General features: G+C 40.8%; 1 protein-coding gene across 10 annotated transcripts in view; it reads right to left on the bottom strand.

Annotated features, from left to right (window-relative positions):
• Dock10 (dedicator of cytokinesis 10) overlaps positions 1 to 18,244 on the bottom strand; it is a 255,903-nt gene that overhangs the window by 132,321 nt on the left and 105,338 nt on the right. For all 10 annotated transcript variants that reach the window (XM_057761402.1, XM_057761403.1, XM_057761404.1 and 7 more), the window contains exon 3: positions 2,291 to 2,380. In XM_057761402.1, coding sequence (XP_057617385.1) covers positions 2,291 to 2,380 — 90 coding nt within the window. The remainder of the gene's footprint in view (positions 1 to 2,290; positions 2,381 to 18,244) is intronic.

Genomic DNA, 18,244 nt, shown 5'->3' with positions numbered 1-18,244 from the left:
AGTTTGTTCCCCTTGTTTGTTTGCTGAATAACATGGAAAAAGTATGGTGTATACATTTTTTTAAAAAAAAAATTGGAATATTTGTTTCCTAGTTGATGAAGACTTGCTTCATTTGTCCAACAAATTTCAACACTTATTGCACCACCAAAGAGCAAGATGATCAACTTTGCAGTTAACTCGGGTTCGGTTCCTCAAAGGCAGTGGCTGTACAGGAAAGTATCGCTAGCTAACTGAGCTAAAGGCACGGAAAACACTAGCACATTACCATATGGTATTTTATTTAGCACTCTAGGAACTCTGCGGATATCAGAGCGCTGAGTGCAATTTCAGGCCCAGGTGGGAACTGGGGATTCTTGTGGAGCTGTTGGCACAGTGAAACATGTAGGTAAATGCATGCATTCTTTGGCTAGCACGTGTAAAAGGAGCTCTCTAAAGCTGACCTCACTGGTTTTATCCTCAGCAAGCCGACACAGCTCACTCAACACGACTTTTTCCTGTCGCTGCTGCTGGGACACAGTCTTCTTTGTACAATGAATTCAAGGCCATCTGGCGGCATCCATGTAGTTACATGGCATCAGGGCTTTGGAAGCCACGTGGGGTGTCTTCTCTACATTCATTACATCCCTATAAAATTATGCTTTTGTTCCCCAGGTATTTTAGTAGTGTCTAGCCAATCTTTTAACTACCATATACACTACAACTGTATCCCCAATTTATTAAAGGCTAAATTTTTCTATAATGCCAACAAAATGCAGTGAAAGCCAGAAGTAAATTTTATTCATGTATATTGATACAAATTTGCTCATGCATAATATACAAGTTCACTTATGCCTATAGATGAAATAAATTTCATAATAAAACAGTGGGAAGGGGGCAAAAGCTTATTATGGTAATAACACAATATGGACAAAATATGAACTTTCATATCAGAAATACAAATAAACATGCAAAAATTTATGAATTCTACCTCAGTGCTGAATTATATCAGAGAAGCTGCAAACAATAGACTGATTAGATTCTCTGATGAAACCACTTAAAAAGACTTCAAAGGGTTTAAAGAAGACATCTCTTTGAAAACAATTATACAATACCAGAAACTAATATAAAAGCCAGTAGTTTATAAAATAGAAAAGATAATAATAGCTTCCCCTAAAGTTAAAATAAGTCAGACAGCAAAACAGCACATTCAGTATTAGCATTATTATCCATAATTATTTTAGGGATATTGATAATACAATGAGACAAAAATTAAGTACATAATAAGCTTATTTGAAAAGAAGAAAAATCTAATAATCTGCAAATGATATAACTACAAACCTGAAAATAAAATTACCATAGAGTCATTCATATTAAAATCAATAGCTTAAAAGATGCTAAATATATCAGCAATTAACAGTAAGAAAAGTAAATGTGTTTTAAAGATTTTACTTTTCTTTATAAAAAAAAATCCAAAAGGTATCAGGAACTAAATCTAGCAATCAAATTCTGGATCTTATAAAGAACCTGCAGTTTTTACTCAGTGACCTATAAGAAGACCTAGTTAAATGTTCCAACCTGGTAATTCACCATTATAGAAGTTTCATCTGGATCCTAATCACTTTCTTAGAGTACAGAGGACATTTAGACCCTTCCTCTACCAATTAATCTGAGCTGGCCTGCACTTTAACCCTCTGCTGTGTGTAAAGGAGGGGTTGGGTTCCTCCAGTTAAAGTTCTGCTTCTTAGCTGCTGTGTGCTGGCCCAACCCCAAAGCAGCCTGATGTCTGGTTAGAAGATGAAGAAGTTGTTTAATCAACTGAATTCAAGTATATGTTGTCAACAGATTTTTAAATCAGTCCCTCAAGCTGTCCAGAGAGATTTATCATCAGCGCTTTTCATAGCTCCCAGCAGAAATAACTATATTTCTAAAAGCAGATACTCTACAACCCAAGATTCTCATGGAATATAGCCTGCTTCATTTTCCATTGCAGCATGAATAGGCAAAACAAAACTAGATCTTTCTACTAAAAAGAGTCAAATACTTCTCAGTGTGAAAGTTTAAAGAAAAGAACAAATGAAAGACCTAAAACAGAGCAGCTGCCATATAATCAAAACTGGCTACAGAAAGATGGAAGGCCACCCAGAAGTGACAAAGGCTGAAATGAACACTGAGACCGAGACAATCTGTGGCGTTCTCTATTGCAGATGAGCACGTGGGGGAATAGCAGAAAAGTGTTTTTAGGTTGTCTGATGTCATGGGTGTGGTGGGAGCAAACACTTTAGAGAGAAATAAATGAGAACACCACGCTTACCTCTTTCACCAGCAAGTTTTCTGCTTTGTTCTCTGCCTCTTCCGGTACCGTAGAATACAGTGTTCGGATATCCCAAGAAACAGTGGCTGTCTGGGAGGAACCAGGAGAAGAAATTAAGCCTTCCATCTTGAATGCGTGGAGTGGACCACTATCCCAAAAACATGAGGGCTGATTGTCATCGAGCTGGGTAGAGAAGCTTCCCCAACCCTTATGTTTTAATCCCTTTAAAAGAAGAAAGAGCCAAATAGCCCTGAATGCACTCCGACTAGCATTCCCATAGTTATTGCTTCATCTGTGTAGCTCAGAGTTTTACAATCCGTTTTATTACCGAGAGAAAAAAATATGTGAACATCTGTGTTTGTAACTTGTTTCTATTAGAATCTTTAGTTACTGTTCATGTTAAAATAAATTTGGAATGAATTTTAAGAACTTACAAGATCCTATTGTAAATTGTAACATGTAAACTTATCCCCTTTTAGGAAGTGTGTGTGTGTGTGTGTGTGTGTATAAACATAGCTGGGTAAGGGGAAGAAAGCAAAATAAACTTGCACCTTGAAGAAAAAACGTCATGTTTTAAATGTTATTTTCTGTTGAAATAAGTAAAAAAAATTCACAAATTTAAACAAATAGCTGCTTATACAAATAGTGTTCTATTAAACGGATACACATAAGCTGATACATAAAATCCCTCATGAATCCTTTGAATAGAATTGTTGCAGGAGCTCCTTCTGCTCCTTCAGCCAATAGCTGCTGAGATACCAGCCCATTGGTGAATGGTCTCTCTCTCTCTTTAAAAAAAGCAGCCACTGCCCTCTGCTCGCGCTCTGGCTTCTGGTTCTGTTTCTGGCAACTAGGCTCCCTTCCTGATTGTGCAGAGGGCTGTTGTCTGGGATGGTGATCTGTAAGTTTTTTCCCCCTTAAATAAATAATTATTCTATTAATCATAATTCCAAACTGGTGTGGGATTGTTTGTGATTTACACCTTCATAGAATCTCAAAGGTTGTTGTTGTTTGATGTGTCTCCAGGTTCTGACTTATAATTTTTCTAACATGATTGCGTCATGGCCACCAGCTTCGATTCAATCTGTCCATTTTCATGGTGGTGTGGTGAAAATGACTGGTGGTACCATGGTACCAACCAAGAAGGAGATTTTAGGTCCCTGAATAGATTCCTCATAGTTTCTGAGATACAAACTACAGTTTATATAAGCTGGTTCTGATGAAAGGCATGCTCCTGCGTTGGTGGTTGAAACAAATGAAAATCTCAAAGCTACTGTTGGTTTAGGAGAAGTGGGTACAAGGGGGGTCTTGGAGCTTTTGTCTTCTGAGCTCATGGTGTTGTAGCCATGTGTCAGCCACAGCAGCATTGAGTCCATCATCCCTTTCATCCTGATTTCAGACTTAGCATTTTCTTCAGATTTCCCCTTCACACCTGACGCAAGTCCCAAGTAGGAAAACCATTTATTGCCACTGCCATAACCTCAATATTCAGTAGGGTGCTTAACTGGCTGTCTGTTGAAGTTTTCCTGAGTGGATGTATGCAGTGTGTGTTCAGGGTAAGTACGTGTGACTGTAGGCAAGCACATCAGTGTCTCTGTTGTGCATGGGTGTGGCAAGTGACTCAGTGAGTGTGTGATTCATGTAGTGCATGAGTGCATCTATACAGGAAGTGTGGGTGTGTGGTTGTGGTTATGCATAAGTGTATGCTAATATAGTTAGTGTATATATGCTGTAAGTTTGGGTGCTGTGCATGGTTAGCTTGTGCATGCCTGTAGTGTGTCAATCTGTGTATTCCTGTGCATGTGTGGATGCATGTGATACGTGGGTATGTCTGTGGGAGTACGCACATACATGTCTACATGGGAAGCATGGGTTTTGACATTGTGAAAGAGGAAGAACGTCATATGATTCTAAGATCAGAGGATAAAAATGATGAAAAATGTGGTGTTCCAGTCATGTGTAAAAGTCATGTTCAACTTAAAATACTGCTAAAGAGTGAGCTCACCAGGCTCTAGGACTTCATGGCATCTATAGAAGAGAGGATGCAAGTGTGGTGATATTTTGTTTGTGCTATAACAAATAAAGCTTGCCTAAAGATCAGAGTGTGGAGCAAAGCCACACTAGTTCTTACCTTTACTGAATCCTTAAATCAAAGGGGCCATCCTGTCCCTACGAATCCTCAGATTGAATGCTCTGAGTTCCTGTCTCCTCCCGCCTTACATGCTGGGATTAAAGGTGTGTGATCCCAATTGCTGCTCTGCTTCTCCTTTAGACTGATTCAATCTTGTGTAGATCAGGGTGGCCTTAAACTTAAAGATCCACCTGCCTGAGCCTCCCGAGTGCTAGGATTGAAGGTATGTGCCACCATCGCCGGGCCTCTATGGCCAACTAGTGGCTCACACTATACTCTGATCCTCCAGCAAGCTTTATTTGTTACAGCCCAAGCAAAATATCACCACAGGCAAGAGCTGGGACTGCCAAGTTAAACCAAGAGCAGACAGAGAGAGCAACTGGAGGTCTTGCAGATGAAGCAGAGGTCTCCAGACAGACCAGGAAGTGGTTGTTTCTGTTGCAGAATGCAATGAAGCAAGATTAGAGTTATCTTGATTTTCTTCATTTATAATTCCTTGTCTGATGTCCTCCTTCAAGTTGCTTCTTTATTGTTAGTCTCTCTGTGAATACTAACAACTTAGTCTAGACTAAGTCTTGGGGATTATTGTTTAGGCTTCAGTGGCCCAGGAATGACTTTAAAAAGACAGCTCACAGATACACGGGGTTACTTGCTTCGGTTTCAGAAATCACTACAAATCAAGACTCCCACTGTGTTACATCAGTGATCTAGCATGTTGGGCATAGACAGATATGTAAGTTACTAGCCATGAGCAACGCATGAAGCTAGAAGGATTCCTGATGACCTGTGGTCACAAAATGACATTGATCCTTCACTAAATAAGATCACTGTGACTAAGTCATGCTTATGAAACCATGTGACAAACCCAGGACTTTATTTTGCATGTTCTATGCATGCCGAATACCTCGTACAACACAAACATGGCATAAGAGGACTGTGAGCATTATGTGTGTGCGTGACATGATATGCTAACCATCTCAATATAAAACTGAAACATTTGTTTAAAAAAAACATAAGGGCTCCATGAGGTTAGAGCTTTCAAAACTTTGGTGCCTTTCCTCTTGTTTAACATTTGTTTAAAGTGCTTGCATGGAGCACAAGTAACTTGGTCAAAATAGAAGTATGAAGAATCGTATTTGTTAAGGGTATTAATACATTTAAAAAGAATTTCCTTTCTGAGAAGTCGGTGTTTTCAGACCACTACAAATTGCCTTGGCCACAACAGACTTCCTGTTCTCTTTAATAAAGCTCCGTTCTACAATTGGTAGAGTTCAGTAGCATGGAACAGATCTGAGACCGCATTGGCATTCGGCCGAGCTCATCTGGTGGCAAGAGTTTTGCAAGGGGCCTATTGTCGGGCATTTGGAAAGGAAAACTTCTGGACCAATGGCCCCGAGCCTGTGTGTGCAGTCTGAGGCCCACAATATTCAGTGCCTTTGACTCCGGCTCTGCTACTTCCTAGTTCCCTCAGAGCTGGGCTGGGTAGTCTTTGTGGTTTTGTTGCAGCAGTCATTCTGCTGGTTAAAATGACTTTGGGTTGGACTTCAGTCTAAGAGCACAGGGGCCATTTCCCAGTTGGCTAATTGCCACCGTTAAAGTCTGGGATGGATCGCTTTTGCTGTCCTGGGCCTGAGTAGGCGGCCTGTGTCAGTTCTTACAGTCGGTCCCAGCTGCTAAAGGCAAGGAGAGAAAAGGTGGCGCTTAAGTAACTCCATCAGTCCTAATTAAGATGTAGGCAGCTCCACAATGAACAAGTAACTCGCAGTTAACCGTGTATTGAAAAGGAAATGCCATTTCATTTAGCAGGTTAGGGCACCAATGCTGATTTCTATTAAAGAAGACACATTACTGTGCTTGTTTTGGAAACAGTTTTTTTTTGTTGTTGTTGTTTTTTGTTGTTGTTGTTGTTTTTTTTCCCACATTCAGAAGTAACACCAATGCGTTTTTTTTTCTTATTTACTATAAACTATGTGAGAATGATGCTTTAATAACTTTGCTGTGTTTTACAGGGAAACTCTTCTAGTTTTGGTGAAAACTATAGGCTATAGGTGGCAGAAACGGCAAGCAGTCATCCACAAGTAGGTATTGATTGTGATCCAGCAAAGTCCAGGGTGACGACTTGGTCATTGCACTATTTAAGTGTGTCAGTGAGGTTCATGGTCTTGAACTCTCAGACCCACAAAGTGAGAAAGTTACTTCACTTTTTCTGTGGTTCATCTTCTAGACCCGTGGTTGTTGACTGTCCTGATGCTGCGACCCTTCTATACAGTTCCTTGTGCTGTGCTGGCTCCCAACCAGAAAATTATTCCATTGCTGCTTCCCAACTATAGTTTTGGTCCTGTTAGGAACTGCAATGTAAATATCTGACATGCAGGGTATGTGATATGTGGCATGCAAAGGGGTTGCAACCTACAGATTGAGAACAGGTATTTTAGATTCAAGTGCATCTTCCATCCGCCAAGGAGGCAAGAATGAAATATCTTTTCCTTTAATGATGATTGTTCCTTGAGCTCTGGCAAATTTAGTGGAGTACACATGACAGCTAGATACGTGTATAGTCATCTGATCTGGGGAGTGGACATTTCTGTCTTCTTGCACATGAAAAACTTTTTTTGAGAAGCACACAACTGTACATGCCTCACATGGAAAGAAGTGAGAAGCAACAGAAATCAGTGCTGCATCAGTTTAAAGGTGCATTCGGCCCCAGTTCATCCCATTGGTCAGTTAGACTCAGGGGTGCAGGCTAAGCCTACCATGTAGGGAAACTGAGGAAGAAGTTTTTTTGTTATTTTTTTGTGATTCCAGAGGAAGAGAATTGAGCTGACATAGTAGCCTGCCCAACCTGGCTGACTTCCCATGGCCTTTCTACAGCACAACCTACGCTCCGTCTCCCATGATGGTGCTGGTCCTCCAGAGGCTCTTTATTCCACCTTTTATCTTTCAAGAAATCCTCAACTCCTTCTCTGTAAATCTCAGGTTTTGGATAGATACCAGTCCCTTAAAACAAAAACAAACAAGCCATGGCTCACTCCAACCTCCTCTCTTTCTTAAACTCTCTAATTTACTGTCTGTGTCATACCGGGAGCTAATACATGGAATATTTAAAATCCCAAATGCTGTCCTTTTGATCCATCTGGTCATCTTAAATGAGCGTTCTATCACATTTAAGCAGGTATGGTGTTTAATGCGGACTGTCAATGTCACAGGATTTACAAGTCTCTGGACATATCTGTGAGGGTTTTCTAGATAAAGTTAGCCTTACCTGTGACGGATTATCTAGACTGCTTTAAATAAGGACAGAAAACCACTTTAAATATGGGTGACATCTGCTGGGCGGTGGTGGCACATACTTTTAATCCCAGCACTTGGGAGGCACAGGCAGGTGGATCTCTAAGTATGAAGCAGCCTGGTCTTCAGAGTGAGTTTCAGGACAGCCAAGGTTATGCAGAGAAACATTGTCTTGAAAAACCAAACACACACACACACAACAGAGAGAGAGAGAGAGAGAGAGAGAGAGAGAGAGAGAGAGAGAGAGAGAGAGAGGTGATACCTTTCTGATGATCTGGGGCTTCTGAACTGAATAGAAAGGCAAAAGAAGCCAAGTATTAGCATTTATCTCTGCCTGCTTCCTGACTCTGAATGCTATGTGACCTGTTGCCTCAAGCTTACATTACCAGGACCTCTCACTATGAGCCAAAACACATCTCCTTCCTTAAGTTGCTTTGTCGGGTGTTTTGTTGGAGCAATGGGATCAGTAAGTAACACAGCTGATTTCATAAAATCTGTCTCAGAAATAAAATATAAAAATTAACGTAATCAGGTAATACAGGGATGACTCAGTGGTTCGGCCACTTAAGCATGCTGCTTTTCCAGAGGACCCAGGTTCTGTTCCAAGCATCCACATAACATCTCACAGGAGTTTACACTGCATGAAAGTGATGGACAGGCACACATGCAGGCGAAATGCCATTATGTACAAAATAAAAACGAACAAATAAAATGCTGTTAATTTTCTTATGCCCTATACAGTTCCTTTGGTATCTTTGATTTATTACTCTTAAAGGACTTGAATGTAGATGTGTTTTAATGATTCTTTGGTATTCTGTCTTTGACTATGTACACCTCTTCTAACCTCATAACCTAGAACAACCTTCTTTAAACAAAAGAAAGAGGGCACTATTGAAAGTTATAATTAATATGCCATAGAACATGTCATTTTAAAGGGTAAATTTCTTTTGATTCTGAGCATACTCAGAGCTGTGAAACCATAATCCCTATTTACATTCAGTATGTCTTCATCACACCTCAGGAAACCCTTTATCTCTTAGCGGTCTGCACATACTCTCTTCTCCTTGGTACCTGGCGACCAACCATTCATCTGCTTTTTATGCCGACACATTCCATTTAAATAGAATCATTTATATGTGACTGACCTAGCACCCTATCCTCTGAGCCAAAGATTCCTCTCTACATCAGATCAGCCGTGCCTACCTGAGTGAGTCAATGAGGATCGGACCTTCTCTCATAAGATGATGACATGGGAAGGGTCATTGAACCCTGACCCAGGTGTTCAGCCACTCCTTCCAGCTATTTGTGTGTAATTAAGACCTAATTGTATGTGGTCTAAAGGATTTGGAGACATGCTAGAGTATGTAGGTAGGGGAGATGGTGAGAGGGGGCTCCATTTATATGGCCATGGATAAGCTGCTATCCATGCTACATGGAGAATTCCCAGTGCGGCTGCTCTGTGGTCACCTCTGCTCTCATCAAAACGTCTTGCTCGTGGTCTGTAACCAAGCCTGATAAACTCATTGGTCCCACGGGAAAACATGTATGGCATGGCACTTTAGTTTGTCCTTGGGCCTTCTGAGGAGGGGCTCATGTTACTTCATCTTTCCAGGGGACACATTCTTACAACAGTGGTTCTTTGTGATGGGCTTAGCATGATATATTGAAGGTTCACCCATACTGTAGCATGTTCCCATATGTCCTTCACGATTATTGTCAAATATGCCAAATTACTCTGTTATTAGCTGGGAGACAGTTTGCTTGCTTCCATTTGGGGGCTATGCCTCTGTGAACATTTATGTCTAAAACATCATGTGGACACACATTCGGGGTACAATGAAACAGAGAGGGGCCGCTGTATATTCTTTTTAAAATAAAGATTAGAATTCCTTGCTACTCTAATTTTTAAATTTTCATTTATTATTTTTAATTAATTTGTATTAATTATTCAAAGAGGTTTTATTAAAACAACTCCATTTATGTATGTGATACACTTTGATCATATTCACCATCTCTATGACCCTTTCTTATTCTGTTTTCCCCTTCCATATACCTGTCAGCTCCCTTTTTATTTCACATCTTTCCTCTCTCGATTTCGTAAGAGAGAAAACACACAATACTTGTCTTTGTGAGACTTATAGCCACATCCAGTTCTATGCCTTTTCCTGGAAATAAGATAATCTCACGGTTTATGGTTAGATAATGCCACACTGACTTTCTGATGGCGCCACTCGCAGTGAGAACTGAGTTGCTCACTCCTGATTGGATACCTCATTTTCTAGGAAGCTTCTGGTGCATAGAGTATTGTTCTGAAGGAAACGAAGAGTGAAAATCAAAGTGCTTCTGTTTGAATTTTGTCTTCAGTGGCTTACATCCTTGGCCAAGGGCCTCTCCATGAGAGGGATGCTATAACTTAGAAATGATCTAATCGAACTCAAGCTATTACTTAGCTTTCACATCACAATAGCAGCGCCCTTGCACAAACATTATGAGCCATTTAAAGCTTTTTTTTTCCACGCTTGAAAGCCACAGATTCCAAAGAGTTGAGATTCCTATGAAATATTAAGCTGTATTTCAGATAAAAGGAACCCAGGTAGTTTGGATGCTCACCTTAATAGACCTGGATGGAGGTGGGTGGTCCTTGGACCTCCCACAGGGCAGAGAAACCTGCTTGCTCTTTGGGCTGAGGAGGAAGGAAGACTTGATTGGGGGAGGGGGAGGGAATGGGAGGTGGTGGCGGGGAAGAGGCAGAAATCTTTAATAATTAAATAAATTAATTAATAAAAAAAAAGAAAAATAAACCTTCATTTTGGGATGTCAAAAAAAAAAGAAATCTCATGACCTTTTTTCTTTGTAACTTTAACCGTAGCAAGTCTTTGAACTTCCTCTCATAGAATGGCCCCTGTGGTAAAGCGTGGAAGTCCCCACGTACCAGTTGCTTTCAACAGCTAAAAATAAACTATGAAAAATGTAATGTAATCCCTTGAAACATGATGAAATGTGTAACTCAGGTTTGTCAATCAGCCAATGGCAACCTCAGGATCAACCTGAGCGCCCCTGAACACGGACTCTGAGCCATCACTAAGAACGTGAATTTTGAGGCAATGGTATAACTTCTTTGGCAGGCTCCTTCATCCACTGAACAGAGAGCAGAGAAGTATGATTTTGGAAGTGGCCCTTCTCACAGCAGAAAGTTCCATGATTCGAGTATAAGCATCGTCTCCTGCTCATCTTGGTATTCTTGATATGTATGCTTAGCTCACTAAAGGCGGTTCTCAAAGTTGGTTTTCAATAGAGGAGCTTTGGCTAAGTGGACGCTGTTGGAAAGCAATGCAGACTGACCAGGGTTCCTGTTCTCAGACATCTCAACTTCACTGTTTCAGTGATTCTATCTCAGTCTGTCTGCACTGTTCACCCAGCAAGAAAGTCATTTATGGCACTGTCACCTTCTGTTATGTGATTTGGCCTTAGTTTCTATTTAGTCTGAGTCATCGAACATGATTCATTGTGTCCCTAAAACTGTTCTTTCGCTTCCTCTCCCCCCAGCACACTCCTTAACTACTTCATTAAGTCACATATTGGTGACCAAGAGTATTTTTGGTCTGTCTCTGTTATTGCCAACTTCAAAACATAAAGATAAAATCAACAGTAGTGAATCTAACAATGAAGCTGTCTATGTTTTTGAATACATGGGTTAATATGCACTCATTTTTCATACTACAAGATTATGATGGAAGTAGTAATAAAAGCTTATGCTGAGCTGGGCTGTGGTGGAGCATGCCTTTATTCCCAGCACTTGGACGGCAGAGGCCTTCCGAGTTTGAAACAAACCTGGTCTACAAGAGCTAGTTCCAAAATAGCTAGAATTGTCACACAGATAAACCTTGTCTCGAAAAACTAAAAAGAAAGAAAAAAGAAAATCTTATGTTGTCTGGTCTTGATGGCACATAGCAGGAGAGTAATTTCTGCCTGCTGTGCCAAGAGTCAAGGAAAACACCTCTGGAAGAACATTTTAGCTCACTATTTGACAGACTCTTTGGAATACCCATGAGCCATAGAATATGTCGGGTATTTGATACATGGATATGAACCAATTTTTTTCTTACCTAATGACAGAAATCATCCAATTAGTACATTAAAGTGTCTGAAGGAAGACGCTACCTTTGCTGATGTCAGCTGTGTGCCAGGTGCTGTACTAGACAGAGGGAGCCTCTAGAAAGAGCATCAAATTTCTCAGTGCTTTTACTTAAAGCAATATGTTGATTTGTGTCCAAGAGGAGAACTTCTCATTAACCTTCATTTTCTCATCATCAAGCAGAGGCAATGACTCTGTTCTTTTTTTTTTTTTTTTTAACTCAGTAGTTTTGTGTCAGAATGGCCTTTGATTCCTAAGGGTTTCAAAGAATCAAAGCTATTTCCTAAAATAACAACCCAGGAGCTTCCAAAAGAAAAGTCACGAAATTTATTTTTTATTATTTATATTTTCTTTTTCTATTTTTGAAGCACTTTTACTGAAACATGGCATCATATCTAAACCCAGAGTTCAGCGATATAGCCTAACCTGTCTCAGTGCACTAAGGCTGGAACTACTAGCAGGTCACCATGCCTGCCTGAAATTTACTTGGTTTGCCGGGATCTGAACTCAGGTCCTCATGCTTATATGGTCGCACCTTAACCACTGAGCCATCTTTCCAGTCCCTAAATACATTGCCAGGCTTGCTGTGTGTCAAGTGCTACCTTAGTTGCTGTGTATCTTACAATGATGAGGTAAAAAAAAAAAATGCCTTTGACCTGCTGGAATAATAATTTGGTGAGAAACGAGTGCCAGAAAGGTGAACAAAAAGCAAGTTGGAAGGTGAGGTTCCAGCTCAGTAGTAAGTAAAGTATCAGCCTTACATGGATGGAGGCCAGGGTTTGCTTCCCAGAACCATGAAGGAAAAAGCAAGCAAGCAAGAAAGGAAGTAAGCAAATATACAACAGTGGAGATGTTTTCAAGTTGCAAGCAGGGCTCTAAAGTGAAGCCTCGGGCTATTGTGATGGAGTAAATCTGGTACAGGAGGAGAGTAGGCTGGACCCCAAAGATTCTTCTTTAAAGAGGTCACATTTACAACTAAGTCACAGGAGCCAGGAGCACAGGTTCTATAGAGCCAAAGTGTTTGCTAAGTTTGAGGACAGAATAAATATCAGGGCCTCCACGTAGCAACACTAGGAAACAAGAGCTAGGAGATCCTCAAAAGCGAGGGGTCGGGTAATAAAGAAGAGTGGGGTTGGATGGAGGAAGCCATTATATATACTGTCTGGTTTGTGACTCTGAAAGCGTCCAGTGAATACTGAATGTGAATGGATCAAAGTATGTCTATGGAGAAAGCAGAAAAAAAAAAAAACCCTAAAAAGGACATTCTGGGGGCTTAGGCAAAAAGTTCCTGCTTGCAATGCGAGAATGCTGTACGGCGAAACACACATTTTCTTCTGGGGGTATCAAATGCCAGACACAGTTGCTTGTTTCTTGGTATTCAACCACAAGCTATTTCATCAGCCTTACTCTCTCCATATTAGGGCACGAGTCGGTAAAACCCAAGAATCTTGCTTTCCTTGTCAGTCTCACGTCTCTGGGAAGTATTGTTCTATATGTAGCACCCAGTGGGTGCTAAATAAACATTGATTAAACAAAGCAAACAATGAATCATGTCGGCAGGAAGCACGGGTGCTTAGAACCACAGAAACAGAGAAAAGAACTGGGTCCTCTCACCCAAACAGCTGATTCCTAATGTTTGGAAGGACAGGTGGAAATTTGAAGAGCCTCTATACTCTGCCCTTTGAGATTAGTCTGATCACTTTATTGCCACTTCTGCTTGGATATGTGAAAACTGTCCAGGCAAACCGCAGAGACTTTCAAGGTTCCAACAGAGTCAAGGAAATGACACATTTTCTAGGAGCATGGCAGGTTTTTGATGGTGACCAACACTCCTAAGGGATGTAGACTGTGAATGGGGTCAATTATGGCAGGAGATTTAGAGAAGTGTATATATTGTCCACAGAGAACATGAAAGACCTGAGAGAAACAATTAAGAAACGGGACCTCCTAAAACTGAGAAGCTTCTGTAAAGCAAAGGACATGGTCAACAAGACAAAATGGCAGCCTACATCGAACAGAGAGCTGATCTCCAAAATAAACAAAGAACGTAGGAAATTGGTCATCAAAAGAACAAATAATCCAACAAAAAATGGGGTACAGACCTAAACAGAGAACTCTCAACAGATGAATCTAAAATGACCGAAAAATGCTTAAGGAAATGCTCAACATCCTTAGCCATCAGAGAATCGCAAATCAAAACAACTCTGAGGTTCCATCTTACACGTTTTTGATTTTTGTCAAGATCAAAAACCCTGATGGCAGCTTATGCTCTAGAGGTGGTGGGCTAAAGGGAACACTCCTCCATTGCTGGCAGGAGTGTAAACTGGTATAGCCTCTTTGGAAATCAATATGGCTATTTCTCAGAAAATTAGGAAACAACCTTCCTCAAGACCCAGCAATACCACTTTTGGGTATATACCCAAAGAATGTTCAATCGTATCACAAGGACATGTGCTCAACTATGTTTTTAGCAGCATTGTTTGTCATAGCCAGAACCTTGAAACAACCTAGATGCCCCTCTACCAAAGAATGGATAAGGTAAATGTGGTACATTTACACAATGGAGTACTACACAGTGGAAAAAACATTTTGAAATTTGCAGAGAAATGGATGGAGCTAGAAAACATCATTTTGAGTGAGGTAACCCAGGACTAGAAATACAAGTTTAATATGTACTCATTGCTAAGTGGCTTTTAGACATAAAGCAAAGAAAAACCAGCCTACAATCCACAACCCCAGAGAACCTAGACAGCAATGAGGACACTAAGAGAGACACACATGGATCTAATCTACATGGGAAGTAGAAAAAGACAAGATCTTCTGAGTAAACTGGGAGCATGGGGGTCATAGGAGAGGATATAAGGGAAGGGAAGAGGAAGGGAGGAGAGTGGAGAAAAATGTTTAGCTCAATAAAAAAAAATGACCTGTCTAGAACGAATGCATTTTATTATGGTAATACATGCATGTGGGTGTGCATGAGTGCGTGCGTGCATGTGTGCAGAGTCAGAGGATAAGTTTTTTAGGGTCTGCGCTGTTAGTTTTAACTGTCAATTCTGACACAACCTAGAATCCTATGGGAAGATTAATGGGAATGTCCTAGATCAAGGTGACCTGTGGGATGTCTATGGGGATCTGTCTTGATTGTTATTAACCAATATAGAAAGACTCAGTCTATTGCAGGCAGCACCATTTCATGAACTTGACTCTTAACTGTACAAGAGTGAGGAAAACTAGCTGAGTATAAACACAAGCAGCAAGTGAGGATCCATGCATTTATTCTCAGCTCCTGACTGTAGAAGCCATGCTCTAAGCTCTTGCCTCGACGTCTCCACAGTAATGGACTAACCTGGAAGTGTAAGACAAACAATCCTTTCCTCCCCTAGGTTGTCTTTGGCCAGGGTATCTTATAGCAACAGCAGAAATGAAGCTAGAACAGTGTCGTATGTCCAAACTCAAACTCTTGCAACCACTTAGAGCCCCGCCTTTGTATGGTGAAAGCCACTGACAACCATCAAATGAACCGATACAAGTGCTAAAAAATTGGTTTATGGATACCAGAACGTGCATTTCAGATTCTTTTCCCTTGCTACCAACTAGATTGTTTTTGCCTTTAACTATTTAAATCAACAATTCTTACCTCATGGGACACACAAAAATAGGCAGCATATTACCCGTGGGATCTAGATTACCAAGCCAAAATGCATAGGGCAAGAATGAGAAAGGGCAGGACATAGAAAAATGTCAGAATTTTATTAAAAATCCTGGCAATTTTATGCTGATCTACTCCCCACCATCAATATAAATAAAAATTCAGCCACTTATAGGAAACACCATTTTCTGATATCAAGGTTAAGATTAGAGACCATCGCATCTCTCTTGAGTGTACTAACTGGGTGCTTTTCTCCCAGCTGTGGTTAGAGATTAGTAGACTTCTTGTGGGAGTGTATCCTCTCCTTACACTGCATTCTGGGAATCAAACTCTGGTCCTTCGGCTTGGCAGCAAGCCCCTTAACTCACCAAGCTATCTAGTTGGCCCTATAACTTCATTATGGAGGCAACAAGGAACCACATGTGGAGTTCAAATAGGAACATAATAAAATAGACCTGGGAACCGATTGGAATGATCACATTGGGAAAATAGAGCAATATGCTATTGTAGGCTCTGTTTATACTACTAAGGATGGCAAAGGTTAAAAAAAAAAAGTCAGAGACAATGTTTAAATGAGGCTGAACAGATGACAAAAATAGAGTCTAATTCAGAGCGAAGGTGAGGTTCAGCCATGCTTCGCTGTTCTCCTTCTGAGGTGGAAGGAAACTTGAAGTGGCACTTGACATATTTCTAAATGACAGAGCTGGAAACGAAGATTCTCCAAAGTTCATGAATTTTGGTGCTGTCTGACAGAAAGCCTTTTGGGTAGATTTACCTCTAGGCTGAAGAATCAAAATAAGGATATGGAATTGAAAAAAATAAGAAGAAGGTAGTTCAACTTCAAGTTGCAGTTCAAGCCTCAGTGCCTAGCCCAACCACAGAAATGAGATCTACAGAGATAAATCTCTCTTCAAGTGTGCCAACAGTAAGCAGGAGCCATTTTAAAACACTGAAAAAGAGAGTGAAAGAATTATTTTTCTTATGCCTGTATCTGTCTCCTTTCTTCCACTGTTACCCAACCCATGCTTGAAACAGAGAAGTATTCACTCTGTCTCTTCTGTAACATTTTGTGTTCTGCCATACACAGGCCCCCATACGTTTCAGGCAAGTCTTCCATCAACTTAGCCATATCCGTAGACCTATCAGCTGCCATGTAACTTTTTTTTCCCTAAATTCATGAAGGAAGAAAACGCAAAACAAAACAAAACCCTTTGAAGACAGAAGCCAGATCTGTCCCCAGAGGTGGGAGAGGATACTGAAGCTGTATTAGTAAAATGTAGAAACCAAGACCCATACCGCCCGAGAGAGAAATCCAGGGGCACAGCCTTCTCTACAGGGTTATCCTGCTCTTCATCTTCAGTGTTTAAGTCTGAGATATCTGAGACTGCCATTGTTTGAGGAGGAAAATGGAAAAGGTTACCAACTGCCCTGGGCAGCCTCTGTTTGCAGAGCTGTTCACGAACAGTGTGTCAATGCTCCAGACGATACAGGTAACAGAATCTAACACTTGGGGGCACACTAGTGTTCATCATCCACAACTTTATCCTTGTTTAACTTCAATATTAACTTCCTTTCCTTCTTTCTTGGTCAATCTCACTGACCTGGAGCTGATGCTAGGCTGGCCAGCCAGCTGCTAGAATCTTTCTGCTTCTACTTCCCCAACACTGGGATTACGGGGTTATGCCATTGTAGTAGACTTTTTAATGTAGGTTCTGGGGGAATGGATTCAGGTCCGCATGCTTACGTGGCAAGCTCTTTACTCACTGGGTGGGCTATCTCCCTCCTTTTCGTTCATTCTCTCAACTAACCTCAAGAGCATCATGTGTGTACACTGTCCTAAAGGGAACATACCTCACAGAGATCATTTCACAAAGATGTTCTTGCTTTGACCCCAAGCCTCACCGTCTCCTTAATAAATGCCAACAAAGGCTCACGGTTGTTTTAAAGCAGTGGAGATTTAATATATGAGAGAATAATAAACAAGCAAACAAATAAATATAAAATATGATCTCTTGTACCAATAGACTTCTCCTTTTCCTACTGGTTGATTTCTGTTTCTCAGAAGCTTCTAGACATAGTCTGAGGGAAGAAGTAGGCTAATCAAAGGAAGGCAGCAGAAAGAGGTTCGGGCATTAGGGGGAACACAAACACCAAGGGGACTCAGGCAGCACCATGTTCTGGGTCTTTGTGTCCACTGTTAAGCCCCACGTCCACTCCTCTGATCTGGGAAAGCCCTGGGCCTATTTTGTGGCTGGAAACAGCCTTCTGCTGATGTAATGTAAAGCAATGTGGTCATACCAATGTGGAATATTAGTTTAAGATGTGTTACATTCGTTTATGCTGTGGAGTATTTGCTTAATGCTGAAAGATGTGCCACATTCTTTTATGTTGCGTTTGTTTAGCCCTGCGAAGCTGTGTTACTTTGTCTGCCTAAAACACCTGATTGGTGTAACGAAAAGCCAATAGCTGGGCAGGAGAGAGAAATAGGCAGGGCTAGCAGGCAGAGAGAATAAATAGGAGGAGAAATCTAGACTAAAAAAGAAAAAAGAGGAGAAAAGGAGAAGAGGATACCAGGGGCCAACCACCCAGTCAGCCAGCCATGGAGTAAGAAGGAAAGAAAGATATATTGAATACAGAAAGGTAAAAAGCCCACAGGCAAAATGTAGAAGAAGAGAAACAGGATAATTTAAGTTAGAAAAACTGGCTAGAAACAAGTCAATCTAAGGCTGGGCATCCACAAGGAGGAACAAG

This window comes from Chionomys nivalis, chromosome 2 (genome assembly GCF_950005125.1).
Source record: "Chionomys nivalis chromosome 2, mChiNiv1.1, whole genome shotgun sequence".
Taxonomy (NCBI): domain Eukaryota; kingdom Metazoa; phylum Chordata; class Mammalia; order Rodentia; family Cricetidae; genus Chionomys; species Chionomys nivalis.
Note: the sequence above shows the minus strand (reverse complement) of the source record. Positions and strands in the feature narration are given on the sequence as shown.